This window comes from Curcuma longa, unplaced genomic scaffold (genome assembly GCF_044706935.1).
Source record: "Curcuma longa cultivar G26 ecotype Majalengka, Jawa Barat unplaced genomic scaffold, ITB_CL_G26_1.1 utg2646_np1212_2152390_RagTag, whole genome shotgun sequence".
Taxonomy (NCBI): domain Eukaryota; kingdom Viridiplantae; phylum Streptophyta; class Magnoliopsida; order Zingiberales; family Zingiberaceae; genus Curcuma; species Curcuma longa.
This window is the reverse complement of record NW_027435599.1, coordinates 1,580,767-1,601,368: the sequence shown is the minus strand read 5'-3', so window position 1 is coordinate 1,601,368 and position 20,602 is coordinate 1,580,767. Positions and strand designations below refer to the sequence as shown.

Sequence of the window (20,602 nt, the reverse complement as noted above, 5' to 3'; positions counted from 1 at the left end):
TTATAATAATGCAAGAATTAAAGATAATTTTATATAATAAAATGTGTAGAGGCAAAAATGAAATTTTATTTTAATAATAAATAAAAAAAAAAGATGCCTTTTCGCCCAAAGAACATATTAGTCATACATATTAATAATAAACATTCTGTGTATGTAAGTTATTCAATGAGAAATTTTTAGTTGGCATAAAATATGCTGTCCTTGAACATGTCACAGTCTAATAATAGGTTCTTGTGATGATAAGTACCTTCTTAAGTTGGGAATGAAACATCGCATGCCTAACATTAATGAGAATGATAAAACAAGCAAATAACACTGTTGGCTAACAAAATTCTATCGATCACCCAACACCAGACTGCTAGTGAAGAGTTTCAAGTTAAACCCTGGAAGTGCCTAGCTTCCTCTCGAAGAGGCGACGCAGAAGAAAAACTTGCAGAACACTGGCGCCAATTAGGGCTGCTGACTCGAAAAGTGCCTTGTGAATCGCCCGCCGGCTCATGCTTTCGTTCACTGCATACAAATATAGCGCCAATCAATGTTAGGACTGAAATGATTATATATCAAAGTAGTGCATTCAAAGGGTTAGTCGGAAGTACTTTTGAAATTTTATGTCAAACAAGATTCAAATATCACAATCACTTCATGCCGTCATCAAAAAGTTAGCTCAATTATTTAGAATCAGTCACGCACGCTGGGCTTGCAAGACTATATCACCAGTATTAAGTATGAAAATCAATGTGAAAATTTTGATGATGAGAGATGGTTGTATAAATTATTCACTCTGATGAAGGTGCAAACCAATGAGTATGATATTTAACTCTTCTAGCGAAGAGGAATATGCCAAATGATTTGTGAGATAATCACAACACAGAATCATACGTCAGGTAGAAGCGAAAGTTTATTACGAGCAATTGTGGCAATAAATTCATCAAGCATACCTATTGCTTGGCGATCGGTCTGAGCTTCCAACCAATGCTGTTCAAATTGTATATTATAAAGAGCTTCTTCTAGTTTTCCAATCTGCTCTAGTAGAGGTCCAAAATGCTCTGCACATGTTCAGCTCATGAAGTAATTACCGGGAGAAAAAAGACCACATTCGTCACATGTTAAAGAAATTACCAACTGAAGGACAGTGATAAGTGTGCCTTACCGTCCTTCGCATGTTGCTCAAAGTATGAAAAGTGGCCAATATATACATCGAAATCAACGGTTTCATGGTATGGGGACTTATTTGTGAAACAAAACCGATAAAGACCTCGCTTCTGAGCCATAAATTCAAACTTTTCGCTTGTTTTGTCACGATAATCATGTATTTGAGTGCCTGAGGGATCCTTCACCTGATATATCATCCAGGTACAGTGGCAGGGTTAAAATTATTAGTATAATTGAGCACAAAGAAAAGCTCCATGCATCATAAGTTAATGACACAGGTACAATGACACAACAAAGAAAATAGTCGTCACATTTGAGGTGGTTGTGCTGCACGTTGTCTACCTTTGGTGAATTAATGTAGCTACTTCTATGCAACTAGTGAATCTGATATGAATTAGACAAAATTCTAACTTCAAACAGTTACAAGTTGGCATGACCACACTTCCTTGCACGTCACGATGTACCACAAACTCTGTAATATATTCATAACTCAAAGGCTCCACATCGTGTCACCCTGAGAAGATCCACAAATGGATATACTTTTCATCTCATGTTTGGCTTTCAGATTAATTGGTAATAAGTTCAAATTTATTCGCAATGAAAAAATTTGATTAAGAGGCTTAAAATCTATTAAGTTGTTTGATGAAAATTAACTGAATTAGAATGTGGGCTATAACCAAAAAAGGATAAATTGGAAGAAATTTGATTAAGTAAAAGAAAAGGCACCAGAACAAATTACCAGAAACTATAAAATAATTATTGTGTTGAAATCAGCTAGTGAACTTTTTCAAGCTAAAGTAGAAAAGGCAGTGTCAAGAGCAAATGTATAATTCAGTAGGTGGTAGAAGTATGCTGAGTATACCTATGGCATGATTTAGATGCCAGTTGGCATTAATATCAGCAAAAATAGCAATCCTGGTACCAATCACAATTGATTTTAATCAACAGAGGTTTACCACACAAATAATATTTGGTGCTATAATTGCAGAGATCATTACTCTTATTATTTCCATAACTACTGTGATTGTGTATCATGTTCACAATTATTATATGTGTTGTGATATTTTCTATAAACTCTTGTAAACAGCTTGTATAAATGCTAAAATATTATTTGGTTAATGATTTGGTGAAGATGTTAGCAACTTAATCATGCATGGACATATGAGAGAATATGTGGAGAATTGTTAATTCGCCACACATTTCAGAACAAAGTGCAAAATCAATTTCGACAAGTTTTGTGTGAGTATGAAATATATGTTGCACCAATGTTGTTACACCAAATATTAGCTGCAGTATTGGTGGGCAAATGTAATTCAGCGTCAAGCTAAATGATATAAAATGTTGCTTTCGCAATTACTTTATATTTGACTTTAGCGCATGAATGAGACACAATAGTTTGCTTTTTAGAATATCATGAAATTAAAAAAATACATGTTAGGTCCATACATGTTAAAAAATATAGGTCCATAACCCAAACAATACAACATATGAATACAACCTAGATCCATGCATGTGTTAGGTCCACATTTATATATATGCATTGATATGTGTTAGGTCCAGATACATGTTAGGTCTACATAAATACAACCTAGATCCTTAACCCAAACAGGACAGCATCTAAGTATATCCTTCAGCATCACATGAAGTGATAATTGAAACTATCCTCGAACCACAAGTATATGCAAAAAGCAAGTATTTCTTTATTTTATTTTTATTATCTTCATCATCAGTGTTTGTCCTATATAATTTTGTTATATGACCATAAAAGGCAAAATATTATTAAAAATTTGGTTTAATAACAAAAAAAGGCAAATGGAAATCTGAAACTAGGAAGTTGTTGAACCAATTTGATTAGGAACTTATAAACCATCTATATCCGGACCAAAATAGATCCAAAATTCAAGATATCTAATTTTGAACTTCTTTTGGACAAGAATAAGATAGCGACTAGGTGTTTGAACATTGTGATTCATTCAATATAACTGCTTTTTAAGTGCAAAATTATAGTGAAAACAAAGCCTCTGTCATTTAAATGGAATCAAGATGGTCAGAAACGTAGTTTTAGAAGAAATAATTGTGCCCATAAGAAATTGAAATTCTAGTGCTCAGAGAAGCCCAAAGCGTACCACAAGATCAACACCATCATCACTATAATGCCATGGAGTGTCTGCTTTAATCACAACAAATGAGACATGAACTGTATCTCCTTCGTATGGTACGGAATGAGAAAAACATTCCTCTCTATCTATCACGAATCTGATCCCAGAAGCAGGATACAGATGTAGGAAAATACCAAATAAAAAAGTGACAATGAATCTCTCAGAGAAGGCCAGCATCTGTAGACAAGAACATGCAAATGCATCATCTGATACAAGTTGAATCTTTACAAAGCACAAACATTACAGCAAAGAAGACTTGTTATATTTACTACCATGCATACGAAGACGTATCAGAATCAATACCAATCTAAACCAGTCAAACTCTTATCTATCTAAAGATGATTGGTAAAAGGAGGAATAGAACATCCATCAGTTGATCATAAATGAGCGAGAGCTTGCTAAGATAGGATAGCAATTATACACAATATATGACCATATGGCCATTCATTCAAGAAAGAAAAAAGCTAAAAATATATATTGAAAAAGAACTACTACATTCAGCTAAGGTTAGAGATTATTAACACTAAACATTACAATGGATTATAAAAAATCTAAACATGAACCTTGTAACACACCATGTACTCATGAATATTAAGTTATTGTTCACTCTGATCAACATTAATACTATCAATCTTATGTTTGCCCCATGGTGAAATTTAGTTGCAAGATGAGAAGCTTCCCAAATGATCACCCCTCCTGGAATTGCACCACGGCGAGCACGTTTAAATATAAAATTCTCATAGGGAATTCAACAAACTCCACCAAAAAGCACCTTGTTATATAGAGTACATACTTCCATTTAAGATATTTTACTTCAAGGTCTCAGTCACACTTTTGTTGATTCAGTGTGTGTTTCATTTCACTCTTTCCCATGCACTCCAGAAGCATGTTAGGAGTCACACCTTTTTCGAGCTCCCTACCCAATGATTACTCCGTCAAACAAGGTCCCATCGTGCCCACCAGCTTCTGCTTCGTTTGTCCTCAAACCATATAGCTACTAAAGAATCAGAATATGTAACATACATATACCCAAGAACATTAAGGCGGTGTTCACTTTGACTGATATCTCACACTGAATCTCACAGTGTTGCCCTATGATGAAAATTCTCTCTTAGATGAGGAGAAAGTGAGGAGCTTCTTGAATGGTCACTCATCTCAGAATTGCTCAACATTGAGCAAACATGGCTATAGAGTTCTTATGAAGAATTCAACTAATTGCATCAAAATGTGACTCATTATTAAGAATACATAATTAATCAATTTAAAATAATTTACGCTCATGATTCAGTCACACTTTTCCTGGTTTAACGTGCACTTTTGGTTCATTCGTACCCTAGCATCCTAGGAGTCTACTGCACCTCATCCGAGCTCTCTACCTCAGATAGACCAGGGTACAGCAAACCTTCATGTACACCCTTTAGAATGATATATTAAAAGTGCAGTAAGGCAAAATTACCAATTTTTTCAAAACAGCCAGCCTTTACCAAAACCAAGAAGAAAAAAAAACAAAAGAGGCAGCTTCACAAAATTAGGGTTACAAAGGGCAAACTTTGATAGATTGACAATGATGGAAGATATGTAGGGGATTTGACCTCGAACAGTCGGTGTTAACAACCGATCAAAAAACTTGAATGTAAAATAAGAACACAGACACCGGAGCTCAACAGCTTATTTGAATCGATCGCACAACCAACTGTAGATCGGTGAACGACAGCAAGAAATTCATAAAGCACAGACTCTATAACGAATTTGATGCAGATGAAACTATACACGACCCTAGATCTACTGAAGATTACGAATCAAAACCAAATAATAAGTGAGGAGCACAGAACGAATCGTATCAGGGAAATCCGAAGAAGCTAGCTACGAATCATAATTTGGAGTCCAAGACCTCATACACACGAGAAACTCCATTAACTTACCAATAAATGATTTACAAGGACTCCAAATCGCAGATCTAAATCAAGTACCTTGCCGTGGAGAGGAGGGGGAAGCTGGACGGGTGGAGTCGAGGCAGATCCACCGATTCTCAACGTCCAGAAGCGGAACGAGGATCGATCACAAACCGCGGAATATCGTCGGAGATAACGGCGGTGGCGGAGGAAGTCGGCGTGGACTACGCCCTCGTAGAAACCCGAATAAAACGTAAGCTAGAATAAACTTCAGTTTTATTAAAACTATAAATTCTAATTTACGACAAATTTGCAATAAAGGATGCTATTTTTCGTTAATGTCAAATCAGGGCTCCTTTATCAAAAATGACCTAAATATTGTATTAACCATTATCATCAGTTGTATATGCAAATATCGAATAAAAATTGTAAACTCTTAATAGTATTATTATAAGTAACCTTTTAATTTTAAAAAATTACTCATTTTGTTCATGGCAATTTTCAACATTAAAAAACACAAATTATTTTTATAGTTTAAATTAAAAAGGTTTTATTTGAACATAATTGTCAACGTCAAGAAACAAAGAAGGCTTATATATATGAACAGCGTGAGCGCAATTTTTTGAAATCAATCTGTTCGGAAGAGCCTGCGCGCACTCTCTTGTTCTCCGTTTTTGATCAATCTGTTCCGACGGATCTGTCCCGTGCGCTTCTTTTTCTTGATCGTCTGCAAGCTCTATTCTTTTATTTTCTTTGTTTTTTCTGATTGATCGGTGAAGTGCTTCGTATACACGATCAGATCTTTCTTCCTTTCACTGACGCCGCCGACGACGTTCTCCATGGCGACCTCCTCGCAGGCGGCCGGCGACTCGGACAAGCCATCCTCGTCGATGCCTCCGCTCGATCACCCAGACGAGTCCAGCAGCCAGGATGAGACTGCAAAGACGCTCTCCGCCACGCTCAGCGGCGTCGAGAAGGCCGACGAGGGCCGTGGCGACGCCGTCGAAGTCAAGGAGTCCGAGGCGGTCGCCGAAGAGATCAAAGAGGAAGAAGGACAAGGAGTCATCGACGAGGTCATGCGAATCAAGGCCATCCTGATGATTCCCGACCAGGTTTGTATTTCAGACAATTTTTCTTCTTCTTCTTCTTCTTCAAATCGTTTACATAGCTTGGTGATCAATCCGTCGCAGCACGAGGACGTCCTGTTCGATTCACTGAGCATCCTGCAGCAAACGAACATCACTACCGATGTCCTCCAGGTGCCCATTAAACGACCCATTATGCAGTTTCTACAATTGATCTGGAATCAGATTGACGATCTTCTCCATTTCTGTTTCGGCCACAGGCGACGATGATCGGACGAGCTGTGACTACTCTGCGCAAGCACACGTCCAGGAAAATTCACCACTTCGCTCGAACTCTCGTCTCGTGAGCGTCTCTTACTCTGCATAAAATTCACACTTCGAGTCAAATAGACTGTTCTTGATCAACTTTGTTCTTTATTCTGTGCAGAGACTGGAAAGCCGTAGTCGATGAATGGCTTGCAGCGAATCCTTCCGCCGAGGTTCACGTGGAAGGCCTTGGTCCCTCTCCTCAGGTAGAGGAGGGAGCTTCATCGGCTGCGCCGACTCCCTCCGCAGAAAAGAAAGCATCGTCGGGCAAACGAGCTGCTGTTGCTGAAGAGGAAGAAGGGAGGAATCAGCTCAGAAGAATCGGCGATGAAACGAAGCCATCGGAGCTGCAGGGAACATCCACAGAAGAAGCAGAGCCCGTTCTTGGACAACCTGATCCCAAGCCTGGTCTGGATGTAAGTTCCGCTGCTAGTCTCTAACAGAGAGTGTACATAACGTAGTTGGCTAATGTATTTCTTTGATCAGGAAGCGTGCCAAATGGGACAAGACAACCCAACTGGAGGGGTTGAGGAGCCAAGTGGGGTCGATGGGTCGAAGAACCTAGGCGAACCAGATGAGCTTCTGTGTGATGAGAAAATTGAATAGGCTAAGCAAACTAAGCAGCCAGTGACGAACCCACCAGCTCAAGGTGGGCGAAAAATCAATGTAAGCAGCATGGTTTGGAAAACTTGTGCATAAACCACCTGATATGACAATTTCTTGCAAATAGTAAACAATGATTCACCAGATCCATTTGATGATCTGCTCAGTGCTCAATTTGCCAAATCACGAACCTATTCAATGCTAGAATGTTTACTCCACAAGAATTTACAGAAAAAACAATAGTATTCCTTGATTCGCACATACCATTTGTTCAATCAGGAGTGTCAGCAGATGCAATATGATGTAGCGATCAAATAACTAGAAACAAAAGATCACCAGATTAGAGAAGTTCACAATTAGGGTTTAGGGAAGGGTACTAGTGGCGCGTGCAGAAACCAATTCAAGAGCCTGATATTATTGAACATATAATTTACATACATGAATTCTCACTCGACGTAGAAGGCATGTTTTATCACAATATTTAGGAAGTTAATAGACGAGTGAAAAAAAAAACCACAGACTGTTAATCTATGTACAATGTATGCTACAGAGAAAATTTGGATCTTCTGGGATCCACCTTATTGGACAACATTGCTGCGGCAGTAGTCCATTTCTATCCTAGACCAAGAGCTGCATTTTATCCTTCCCCCGACCATGTTTGAGAAAGAAATTTTCGTAGATGATTTTGCAGCTCACATGAAGCTTCATATGAGAGTTATCATACAATTTGATGGACGAAAGATTGTTCATCTCCACTATCACCCTTTGAAAATGAATGAAGGGTGATCAGTTTCAGAATAGGAGTGTCAAAAAAGTAACTAATGTGCTTCAAAAGAAGGGTAAAACACAAGTTATGAAGATTAAAAATGGAGGAATGTAATAGACATGGCAAACGTTCATCAAAGGCTTTGAAACCATGCTTGATAGGAATTTAGATACCAACCACTGTGCTTGAACTATACCACTGTGACAGAAATATACTTATTTCTCAAATTTGTTAAAATTTTCTAGTATTTTGTAGAGTTAAGTATCTATTTATCATACTTGATGGGGTTAAAATAGAATAATATAAACTTGGAGCACTGTTTATACAGACAGGTGCTTAATCATCTTCAAATTTTAGTTCAATAAAAAAAATGTCACTACTACTGCAATTCCTAGGGAGGAGTAATAATTTGATTATGTGCGTAGTTTAATGAAATTATTATGTTTACTTGGACATCGTATTTGGGGTGGCCATCGTATTTGGGATTTGCCCTTACATTATTGCTAAAATTATTGACAACAGTCAGTATCAAAATCATTAGTTTTGCCTTAAAGCTATAGTTTGTCTTCTTCACTAGCTAGCTAGAAATAGCTCAGTGATAAACTGAGGTGGTTCTTCACTGAGATCCTAATTCCTGAACTACCTGAGTTGCTGTTTTGTATTTCTGGATTGGATGTGTTTACTATTTGATGCTTAGTTATGCAGAGTTCTGATAGTTATTGTGTGAAGCACGGTGATTGAGGACATGTGTGCAGTGATTATGATGAACTCTCAACAATGTTTTTATATTTACGCCAATTTTTATGTTGAGTTTAGAGTGGTATGGTATGTCTATGGATTATTTGGTTATATTCCATGGTGTGTCCTTCATGTGGGTCTTAGTGTAACTATTCTCAACTAGGTAAACTTAAATCTAAATCTTGTGCAGGATTGAAACTTAAAAATAAAATGTAGATAGCTAATTGCATGACAAGAAAGATCAAGCCTCCTATTCAAGGCAGATAGGCACCCTATCAGCTACCACTCTGTACTCTTTATTGAGAATTTCTATTCCAAACTCTATTGACTAATTGAGAATTTCCAGCAAATAAAAATTGTCAGGAAGCGGAGGTGCTCCTTTACATGTTTTAGATAGTCATGCCATTCTTTTATGATGCAGTTTGACATAACCAGAGGTTGCCGATAACAGAGTTGAACTATTTCCATGACCCTGTTATGTCAAATTACTTTTCTTCTGCTTACAATATATGAACATTAATTAAATAAATCTAAGGGTGCAAGCTACAATTCAGTATTCACATAACTTGCAGCAAGATTAGAATGAAGGATATATAATAACTGAGGAAAATAAGTTACAGCTGCTTACTGTAAGAATTAACTCAATATTCCATTGAGAAGTGCCTGATGTTGAAGTTGTTGAATACTTGTGCCACCACAACCTTACTTTGACCTACCTTCCCCATTTAATATGACTATTGATTCTTTTTTGTTGCTGTTTTAAAGAACCTAGTGAGCTCCCTGTACAACTGCTCCCCTTCGAAAGGCTTTGTCACATACCCATCCATTTCAAGCTTGAGGCACTTCTCGTGTGTTGCTTGGATCACATCTGCTGTCATGGCCAATATGGGAACATGCCAGTTTAATACATTCCCCAGAAAATTCAGTGGCACTTCCCCACTCTTTATTTTATTATTCATATCAGTTTCCATCTCCCGGATCCTTCTTGTAGCTTCAAATCTAAAGATACACAAAGTTATTATAAGGCCAAAAAAAATTGCTCACGAATCCTTTATTAAGTATACTTGAGGTGTGAATAATTTCACATCTTCTGCATAAGAGAATTTCTATTGTTAGAGAAACCTAAAAATGCATCGACAGACAAAAATCTGAAGGAAATGTAAACTATAAGGTAAAAAGTATAGTCAAATCGTATGCTAAAACAAAAGTTTACACATGCTAACAAGGATGTGTAAATGTGTAAAAGAATTTCTATTAGTAGAAAAGCCTAAAAATGCATTGACGGACAAAAATCTGAAGGAAATGTAAACTATTAGGTAAAATGTATAGTCAAATCGTATGCTAAAACAACAGTTTACACATGCTAACAAGGATGTCATTATTTTCAAGAGAACACTGAATTCTGAGAATCAATCGTGGAAGAAAAGGACAAGTGACAAAGCAAGTATATGGGATGTACCCGTCAATTTCAGGCATCTGGATATCCATAAAACAAGCATCAAATCTGTGTGGTGGCTTGAGCATATTTATAGCAATTTTCCCACTATCTGCACAAGTTACTTCAGCACCATATTTTTTCAGAGCCCCAGCTGCTACTCTTAGATTCACAACATTGTCATCAACAACCAGAATCTGTTTCCCATGAAGAAGGCTATGCAACGGCAACTGAGGAAGCCGTCCATTCCGGGAATGTTCCCCATCTCCACAACCCATAACCCTTTGCATAGATACTTGGAGCATGCTTGCTCTTAGTGGCTTTGTGATTATAGTTGAGACATTTTCCATTGAACTAGAAGGGTTATTTTTTGAAGAAGTTGTAGGATTTGCCAAAAGAATGACCTTAGGGATATCCAACTGATCATCCTTTAATTTGTTCATAATGAAAGACCAGATGCCAGCGTTTGTCAACCATAATTCCTGTTCAATTAGCATCAAATTCATAGCTACTGTCCCACTAGTTATTCGGTTAAGAACTTGATTCGGGTCCATTTCTAGTATAGCATTTATTCCCAGCCTCTGAAGGTGGTATTTAGTGACTTTTGCTCGTACTGGTCTATTATCAACTACCAATGAAGTAAGCCCATGAAATTCAAACGATTTATACTCATTTGAGTTATTAGATGATCTTGTAAGGACCACTGTAAAGGTAAATGTGGAACCAATCTGAGGTTCACTCACAAATCCAATCTCGCCCTTCATAAGACCGACTAGACACTTACTAATACTCAGTCCAATACCAGTCCCCCCATGTATACGAGAAATTGATGGTCTCACCTGCATGAAAGGAGTGAATACCCGTGATTGGGCTTCATAAGGAATACCCACTCCTGTGTCTTCAACAGATATTATTAGGTTTATTAGATCAGAAGTTGTTGATACAAGCGATGGATCAGATGCTGGGAGTTCCCTTTTGAAGATTTTGAAATTTTCCCAGCTACGCCTTCTATCTGCTACCGGAAAGGCACTCAAGCTATTTGTGGAATGGTATTCTGTTTCTATGTCCAATGAACTCATCACCTCTTCAGTAAGTTGGACAGTCAAGTATATATGTCCTCTCTCAGTGAACTGCAGAAACAAAATCATCTAAGCATATCGAGTAGCTTCAGTATGAATATTTCCCAAGGGCAAAGCTAAATAATTACCTTTATTGAATTTGCTATCAGATTTGTGATGATTTGGCGCATTCTTCCATGATCACCAATGACGACTTCAGGAACTTGATCAGATACATATACTGCCAACTACACAAAATAATCAAGCAGCACAAGAGAAACAGAATTAGTTTCTGGGACATCGAAGTACTAGTAAGATACCAAAAATTCATAATACCTCTAATCCCTTCTCCTGGGCCTTCCCATAGAATAGTGACAAAATATCATCCAATACTGCCCGTAAGTCAAATGGCACGGCTTCAAGCTCAAGCTTACCCGACTCAATCTTTGCTTGATCCAAAACCTCATTAATTAGCGAGACCAAAGCTTTACCACTGGCATGGGCAGTTCTAACATAGTCTTCCTGGGTCATGTCAAGATCGGTATCCATAAGCATTTGAAGCATTCCTGGGAAATAAAAAATTGTTAGCATCTGATCATGAGTAATTATTTTCTAATAGTAATCAAGTTAAAAGAAATTTTGACTCACCCAATACACCATTCATTGGAGTTCTTATTTCATGAGAAACAGTTGCCAAGAACTGAACAAGACAGGGTATCAAATATTACACGTGCAAAGAAAGCACACAAAAACAATGAGAAACCACCAAAGACCAATAATGTACCTGAGATTTGGCAACATCTGCAGCTTCAGCTCGTTTTTTAAGTTCCATCATTTTCCTATAATCATCTTCTACCTTTGCAATGCGGCTAACAGTTGCATGAAATATGTATCCTACTAATAAAGCAATGACAAGAGTTCCAATTGATGTTGTTAATGCAAGCCAAGGCAAAGGGGCCTTCTGTTTGAACCTGTTAAAAACATAAAACATATAAGAATTGTTTATTGAAGTTCAGATCCATAGCAAAGCCTAGTTTTATCTAAAGCAATATCTATCAACAGAGTCGTGTACATTACCTGCAATGCATCTCATGCTTTCTTATTGGATCACCAAAATGAAGGGTACTAATATGACCAGTACCTGTCACAGTTGAACCATACATGCTAATTGGTCGATCAGGATCTGTTGTATCATAAACATTGACCACAATGGAATGTTTGCTAGCAAGTTGGTGAAGTAACTTATCCACTAGAGACTCAACATCAAATATTCCACCTAAATACCTGCAAATGTCAAAACATAATTAAAGCTAAATCGTCAAGCATGGAGATGCTTTATATATATATTATATATAAGCATGATTAGTATCTGAAGTGCTACCCAATTGCTGCTTTGATGCGTTGAACTGGTGTTGCGTTTGAAGGAAGTTCGGACTTGTAAACTGCATATGTGAGAATAACCCCTAGCCTTTTTGATTTTAGAAGTGGAAAGGGAGCAGTTAAAACACCCTTCCCAGATTTCCTTGCACGTAGGATGTTTTCACGATCTTCCTGTAGATAAGGAATTATCATTACTTGATGGAAAGCCTAGGAATCATTAGCAATTCATTGGGTAAGTTGAGAAGGTTCTCCTAAAATAAGTAAAATCAAGGTCACTCTCAAATATGTAGCCACTAAGCACGTGTCTTGAAATCACACAAATTAAGAAAAGGGTCACATCCTTTATAAGAAAGAAGGCTATTTGTTGTTTCTAAAAAAAAATGGACTCACATACCCAACTAACTCCCTAAAACCCCTTGGCTATTTACAATATTTAAGCATAGATTAGCAACTCAGCATTAAGTTGCCCAGTCAACAGAAGATGGTCCAGAGTACCAACCAGCATACCATGTGTAACTATGGAATCAGTCATCACTGGTTAGGAGGAATAAAAGCCCTTGCCTGTATAAGATCACCTAAGATATTGCTTCTGCTTTTTCCATAGAAACACCTCTACTTATTTGAAAGTGCTGTTGCCAAAGAATAGTATTTAAAATCTTGGTTTCTCCCAATTGCTTTCAAAAGGGCATTTCATTCTAGTTCAAATATAAAACAAAGAATATTTGAAAAATAATAATACATCAAAGTTCAAACATATCATATAGTGCTTGAGAGTTCATTTTCTATCTGATTGCATCTTTATTTTGTATGTGAAAATCAGAATTGTAGCTCATTTATGCATCTAGAGATTAACATTGCAAATGGCACCATAGACTCCTTTTGTATCACTTTTACAGTAAGCAATTGATCAATAATTTAACATGCAATCCAAAAGCCTATAAATATAATAAAGACAGCTGAATATATGAAAGTAGATCCGGGAAATTTATTAATTGGTTATAAGTCCAGAAGTTTGTCATCAATGCATGTACAAAGCATTTGAATATCAAAAGCTTGCACACTGAATTCAAAAGGAATATAGTTTGTCACATAAAAATAGCATATGATCGATATGGAATAACATATTGCTAGAGCGGGCTAACAAATATTACATAAGCACATAAATGCCATGTAAATATAAATGATTGATCCAAAATCTTATGAACTGTGGGAATTGAAAGTCATCTGAGAAAACAAAAACTTATAATCTCGTGTAACCCTCATATAGTCATTCGTATTGAGTCCAGTAAAATAAATTCATCAACAAAGTTACTGGACAACAAAAAGTATGTTATTGACTCCATTGGCAATCCTCTAACTTACTAAAATTTTAAGAATACTAAGTGAACTCAAAATTTATAATCATAATATAAGCTTTCAGATCATATCATAGCTCAAATAACATAGGTGGATTTAAATTCAGCGATGTATTTGGTGATTTGGGTTAAGCATATGGTTCTAGCATTATATCAAGACCAGTGGAAGGGTGCATAGGTGATACTACTAAATAAGAAAAATTATGAGTAAAAATATGAATGTTATCTCACATTTTTAATCTTTCAAATTATAACACCTTCAAAGGTGCAACTTCACAATGAGAAATTCCTTAAATACTTAACTTACTAAAGCCAATTGTAGGGGAATAAATAGTGTTAGGGTAGTTCAGAGTATAGTTTATTAAAGAGCAAAGAGACTAAGTTGGATAAAATTGAAAACTCCATCAAAAAGTATAGGTTGGAATGCACAGACTATGCTAATCCATTTCATATGTAGATATAAGTCAATGAACAATGGTAAATCGCCATCATAAGATTCAGACATGTACCAAAACTAAGAATTACAATTTAGGTAGCATTTAAATGTGTAATTAGAGACAATAAAAAGAGGCAATTCTGTTAACTCATCAGAACTTGAACAAAACAAAAGCAATAAAAATACTAAAGTGGTACTCCGTGAACAAAACCTATTCTCCATCCTACTTAACGTTCAAATTTTAGGAACACTGCAGTTGCAGTCTAAACATAAAGAAAAACTGTCAGAAAGGCAAATATAGTATCTCACCTTTCCTGTTAACAAATCAACTGAAATTACATGCTTATAAGCGTCCTGGGCAAAGATAACAGGAGCATATTCATCTTGTATAGGAGATATCTCTGGGCTCTCGAGATCTGCATCTTCTTCTCGAACTGGGGGCTGCTCTGTTAAATCCATTTTCTTAATTCTCCATCCATGTTGTTTCTCAAACAGCTCTCTTTCTGAATGCCACACCTTTACAGCATATGCCACTCCACTAGTTAGCGGCCTCTCAAAAGCAGTTCTTTCCGCATATCGAGCAAAAGTTATCTGCACAATTAGAGGTTCTTTTTCACAATCAATAGAACAAAGGGTGGAAAACAAGAAAATACATGCTACTTTTTATATAACAGCAAACTGAACCAAATAGAGCATTCTGATTAAACAAATCTTAAAGCGATTTAAACTTAAAACATCATATAGGACATTGAATATTCTAGTTAAAGTTGGGAATATTCTAGACAAAGCTAGTACCTGATCAATAGCAGATGGTTCCTTGGCATGATGAAAAGTCGAGATCAGAATAGCTAGGGCCTGAAGATGGTTCATGCTAACATTGAACTGATCCTGAAGCATTCTTGCACGTTCATCACACATGCTTGCTAGCATCTCTCTCCTCTTTTCTACTGCTTGCGAGTTCATAAACCAGAAAATCCATATAGCACAAAGGAACCATCCAGCTAACCACAGGAATAGCAACCTCCTTGAGGTCTCCTTCAACTTCTTTGATCCAAAATAGTGGCTACAGAGATGATTCCTCAAACCCCTTACTGAGAACTTTTTTGGCCAACCCAACCATAGATTGAACTTCTCACTAAGATAACCAGTCTTCTGCTCCATTATTTGAGCATCAATGAGCCAATTCATGGGTATCTCAGAACATTCCACCAACATACCATCAAAAATAGTAATAGTAGACTAAATCCTGAATCAATTAAGCAAATAACTCATCCACATCACGATACATTTGGCACCTTTATCTGAAAGCCAGTTAATCCACAACAATTCAAGAACCTGGTAGTAGGCAAAAGCCAGAACAAATAGCATATGTAAGAAAACAGATTGAATTTTTATTAGATTATCCAGAAGTGTTGAGCGATGAAAGACATAGTCAAATGTCATATTTTAAAACATGCTAATATTTTTATCATTTCTCAATTGAACAGAACATATAAAATTTGGATTCTTGCTTTTAGATTATAGCTATATAGGCAGTAACAGTCAATATTAAGAACATGATGTTACAGAATTCTGAAGCTTTGAGTATGGAAAGACAAATATCATTAAAAAATCAAGAAACAATTGGCTCTAAAATAAAATTAATGTAGCAGAGATGATAATACTAAGATGTTTGTGCGGGATCAATTGAAAGGTAAAAAAAATACAAATATCTGAAAGCAATTAAGTTCAACTATAGTTGATGATAAAATGAAGGAAAATATACTAAGGTATTGACATGTTCAAATTTAGAAGAGTTGAATCAATTAGAATGGAAGCTTTATAGGATAGAGGAAGATCACAAAAAACTTTAGCTAACATAATAACAAATGATTTAAATTGATTTGAATATAATTAGTAATAATGCGATATAGCTTGGCATAGAGCTCAATGGAAGGATTAGATCCAAGTAGGCAACTCCAAATAGTAAACATGGTTGGCTGATGATGATGATCATCATCATCAGGAGAAAAAAATTTGTCAAGTATAATTTGATGCTACTGGTTTAGACCATCCAAATTTACTTTCATCTGTTTATCTTAACACATTCCCCTAATTGGAAATGAATCCATAAGATACAATTTTCAGCAGACTATTGCAATTGGCAGGACAAAGCGGTTTTGTTTTAGCAACTCAAAAGTTACAGTTGGGAACAACCCAATCAGATATATACTAAAGGAGCAATTAATCAGACAATTCAAATCTAACAGTGCACTTTACCAGAAAACTAAGAATGGAGGTGGAGAAGTATTAAGTATAAAGTAATGTGTCTGGCCTACTTAACTGTTGAAGTTTCAAGTCAGTTGACCATTTTAAAGCATATGTTTATTCTTTCTAGAATACAAAAACTACCATGTAGAAGAAATGTGTGTGACTGAGGTGTTTTAGAGTAGTTGAATTGCTCAGTTGTCTGCCCCAAGATTGGGTTGTGTTAGTCAACCTTTAGGCCAGGCAAGTTTAGAATCACATTGGTGGAACCAAGGCATCTGAGACTAGTCTGTCAAGTTCTTGAAACTTGGAGGGGGAGCAAATTATGGTAGTCCAGCTCAGGTACACAGAACAATGGGACTTCATTAGATAGTAGTATAGCAAAATATATTGAACAAAAGCAAGTAGAATGATTTGTATTAAGGCTAGCCAACAGTAAGTGACATTATTAAGTGATGATAGTAAGCCCATTAGGACGTTAACACAATATGTGGGGTTTCACACTTTCACTTATATCATGTGTGATTTAGTGTTCATAGCAGTATTGATGTAAGATAACATATAAATGCATTTGCCTCATACAAGGATATATGAACATCAAGACAATTATAAGAACGTTATGTGAACATGATAGTGAGCATCTTCACATTATAGTGAGCCATTGTAGTCTGTCTTTTTCTGCTCATACATAATCAGATCTCCTTCCTACCCATGGTTCTCCCCCCGAGTGGCATCTTTGATGATCGTGTTACATTTAGCAACAATTGACATTAAAGTCATATCAGCTCCAAACAAATGTGTATTAAAGAGATTATGTGATTTGGCAACAAATTAGTATTTTAGCTATATAAGGTCCAAACATATTGGTTTTAACATGATTATGAAGTTTGAATCTTTAACAAATTAAATAGTATCATAGTATTACAGTGACCATGTGCTATTTAGATCAGTAATACATAATTTTCAAGGTAGCCCATTCGGCTTGTCAAAATGAAATGATCATCAAAAGCACAAGATTATGAACTAGATTAAGTAAATAGAATAATGATCTCCAATAATATACACCCTGGAAACGATTCCAATACTAACAACTAACTGGTATTGATGCCACAGAGAGCAGTACCAAAATTAAATTACAACCAGGACGCCAAGGATCATTAAGATCAAGTAACCTAACAAGAAATCTGGAGCAAAAATACACTTACTCTTTTCTCTTCCCAGCTTAAATCCTCACGCTCGATCCCTTCCTGAGAACCGCAGAGCCATAAAATCGGCGTCCCAAGCCCCAACATAACATAGACACAGACAAGCGGAGCTCGAACAAATACTAGCAACTAACTGGTACTGATGCCACAGAAAGCAGTACCAAAAACAACCTGCAACCAGAACGCCTAGGACCATTAAGATCAGTTACCCTAGCAAGAAATCTGCAGCAAAAATCCACTTACTCTTTTCTTTTCGCTTTAAACTTTACTCGGAACTCGAGCTCTTCCCGGCTTCGATCCTCAGGCCCGATCCCTTACTAAGAACGGAGGAGCCAACAGAACGTCTACAGAAACCAGCGGAGACGATCTGGCGGGCGGGCGAGGGCGTGTCGCAGCGAGCGAGGTTTCAGCTCGGGAGGTCGCGGAGGAAGCGATGGGAGACGCGACGGCGGTTGAGGAGAGCGCAAAAGAGGCGAGATCTGGTCTCGAGGGGGCGGCCGGCGGGGAGTCGGCGGCGATCAGGGAGAGAAGAGGCGGATCGGAGGGTAAAAAAAGGTGACGTGCTTGTTGGCGAGTAGGGAACTGCGTTGGTTCGTTGGAAGATGAGATGAGATGAGATGAGATGAGACCGGAAGAAGTAACTCGAGTTAGTCGGCAAGAATAAGTTAAGTTTGATGCGGAGCGAAGCCAACTTTTTCGAGTTATTATTATAAGCGATGGGGGCGTCCCGAGCACTATGCCACACTACGTGTCAAACACCCATTTCGTAGGCCCCACCATCCGAATAGCTCCAAGCGTCCCGGTTTTCATTTTTTCCCTTTTCATTTTTTCCCTCCTTTTAGGGTAGTAACTAGTAAATAAGGAAACTGGCAAGGGGGAAAGAGAAAATTGGGAGGTGTGGTGTGGTGGGGGAAGATTGGGAAATTTCCCAAACTATGCATGGCGTTTTCTGAATTGTAGAAAATACTCTTGTTTTTTTTTTAATTTTTATTAAAATGTGATTTGCAAAATAGAAACTTTTGCTTTTGTTTTTTAAAAGTGCCCCTTAGTTTTGGAATCATAAAGAGTTGCCTCTTCTTCATTCATAAAAAGTCTAAACATCTTCATTCGATCCAACATTAATCAAAGTTTGATTACATTAATACTTTAGTTAACCGCGTTTATCACCCGATCTATTGAATCCTAATCTTAAGCTAAGCTTGCCCAACTATGATCCTTCTTTTAACTTGATCTAAAATCCTCCTTTGTTTTATCTTCCTAACTCAAGAAATCATTCTTGTAAAGCCAACCAACAACAAACTAAGAGTCTCCTTTTTAACATATATGAGTCGTATAGTGACACCATTCTCATTTGGCTTCCACGTGGTGGATAACGAATAATTAAACCTTTTGCACTATACCCTACATTCATTGCATCTTCATTATTAGAATCTCATATCGCCCTTGCTCACATCAACCCAACTACAATCCTTCTTTCAACTTATCTAAAATCCTCCTTTATTTATCTTCCTAACTCAGAGTCTTGCTTTTTAACATATATGGGTCCAAAGATGGATCTTGCTTAAGGTTATCCTGGACTCTAACCTAATCTCAATATACACCACTAAAGTCCACTTCTTTTACATCCAAAGCTCAGTTCACCTAATTAAGTTCAAGTCACTCCCAATTCTAATTCTTAGATTCGTCTCTATATATGTCGTATAGCGACACCATTATTTTTGGCTTCCACGTGGCGGATAACGAATAATTAAACCTTTGGCACTATACCCTACATGCATTGCATTTGCAAAAGGGCATTTTTTTGCCCCATAAAACAAATAGCTCGAAAGCATAAATCATAGAGATGGAAGGAGATGCATTGTCCACACCCTCTTTTAAAATGGGATGGGTATTATGTTGCTATCTACTAAAGCAACATACCAAATTCACTTGCCTTTTAGTGTTGTTCCTCATACATGTTATTATTATAAAGGGCTTTCGAATTGGAACTATTCCTTAGCTTGTCACATTATTGAACTTATGTTTAAAGGCACTTGATGGGTCCCTTCCCTACTTTTGTTACACTAAATTATATTCATTCTTTCTAAAGAAACAATAAATAAATAAATAAAGATCTACAAGTTCATGAAAAAGAAGCTTGTGTGTAACATAGTTTATGCATTTATTTGGTGTTTGATAAAAGAAAGAAGAGTCTTGGTTGGGACAAAAATGTTTTTGGTCAAAGTTGAAAAGAGGAGAAACTAGAAAAATATATATATACTTTATTATCATTAATAGTTTAAAATTTGAGATTACTTAGTTGGGAGAATGAAAATAAAAATTAAAAAAAAATTATTATAAAAAAACTTTCCTCTATTTATTTAGTGATGAATTATTTTTCTTTATTTTATTTATCTAATAGGTAGATGAATTTATTAGATTGTTTTTTCATCCGTCTAAATCGAGCTAAAAGTAATTTTGTCCCTCTCAACTATGCAGTTGAAATTCTCCTTATTTGTGATCGGATCTCACGAAGCCTCAAACGATGACCCTGCGCGATCACGAACAGTAGCCTAGCACGATCGCAGACTATGATCCCATGCAACCGTAGATGGCAGCCTCGTGCAACTACGGATGGCAGCCACGTGTGACCACGAACAACAACCCCATGATGTTACCGAGATTCAAACTCTTACTTTTTCTGTAAGTCTGTTCCGTCGTAATCAATTCAGTTATGTTCATTTTAAATTCTTTAGTATGTTGGGTGATATTTCATATATGATTTGGTCTCTGAAATTATAAAATC

At 36.8% G+C, this 20,602-nt stretch overlaps 2 protein-coding genes across 2 annotated transcripts; both read right to left on the bottom strand.

The window, feature by feature from the left end:
- Positions 1–154: 154 nt before the first annotated feature.
- LOC141820003 (transmembrane emp24 domain-containing protein p24beta2) lies at positions 155–5,449 on the bottom strand. The gene is made up of 5 exons (XM_074707278.1): positions 5,282–5,449; positions 3,279–3,488; positions 1,151–1,337; positions 939–1,046; positions 155–510 (listed from the first exon to the last, which is right to left on the bottom strand). Exons 2-5 carry the CDS (start codon positions 3,486–3,488, stop codon positions 377–379), a joined length of 639 nt encoding a protein of 212 aa, XP_074563379.1. The 5' UTR covers positions 5,282–5,449; the 3' UTR covers positions 155–376.
- A 2,135-nt stretch (positions 5,450–7,584) lies between these two features.
- On the bottom strand, positions 7,585–18,476 carry LOC141819880 (putative histidine kinase 3). Its single transcript, XM_074707135.1, has 13 exons — positions 18,061–18,476; positions 17,818–17,988; positions 15,161–15,700; positions 14,675–14,956; positions 12,576–12,745; positions 12,272–12,478; positions 11,979–12,165; positions 11,843–11,894; positions 11,531–11,760; positions 11,344–11,442; positions 10,161–11,266; positions 9,330–9,700; positions 7,585–7,960 (listed from the first exon to the last, which is right to left on the bottom strand). The coding sequence occupies exons 3-12, from the start codon at positions 15,578–15,580 to the stop codon at positions 9,436–9,438; spliced, it is 3,018 nt and encodes a 1,005-aa protein (XP_074563236.1). The 5' UTR covers positions 15,581–15,700; positions 17,818–17,988; positions 18,061–18,476; the 3' UTR covers positions 7,585–7,960; positions 9,330–9,435.
- Positions 18,477–20,602: the final 2,126 nt, after the last annotated feature.

Bases quoted from the DNA above. Each gene is read 5' to 3' on its own strand.
- LOC141820003 (XM_074707278.1), bottom strand. From the start codon at position 3,488: ATGCTGGCCTTCTCTGAGAGATTCATTGTCACTTTTTTATTTGGTATT. The intron at 1,338-3,278 runs GTACGCTTTGGG...ATGATATATCAG, and splicing joins ATGATGGTGTTGATCTTGTG to GTGAAGGATCCCTCAGGCAC. The intron at 1,047-1,150 runs GTAAGGCACACT...GAACATGTGCAG, and splicing joins TGAGCAACATGCGAAGGACG to AGCATTTTGGACCTCTACTA.
- LOC141819880 (XM_074707135.1), bottom strand. From the start codon at position 15,580: ATGTTGGTGGAATGTTCTGAGATACCCATGAATTGGCTCATTGATGCT. The intron at 11,895-11,978 runs GTACATTATTGG...TGTCTTGTTCAG, and splicing joins CAGATGTTGCCAAATCTCAG to TTCTTGGCAACTGTTTCTCA. The intron at 11,267-11,343 runs GTAATTATTTAG...TTGTTTCTGCAG, and splicing joins TGATAGCAAATTCAATAAAG to TTCACTGAGAGAGGACATAT.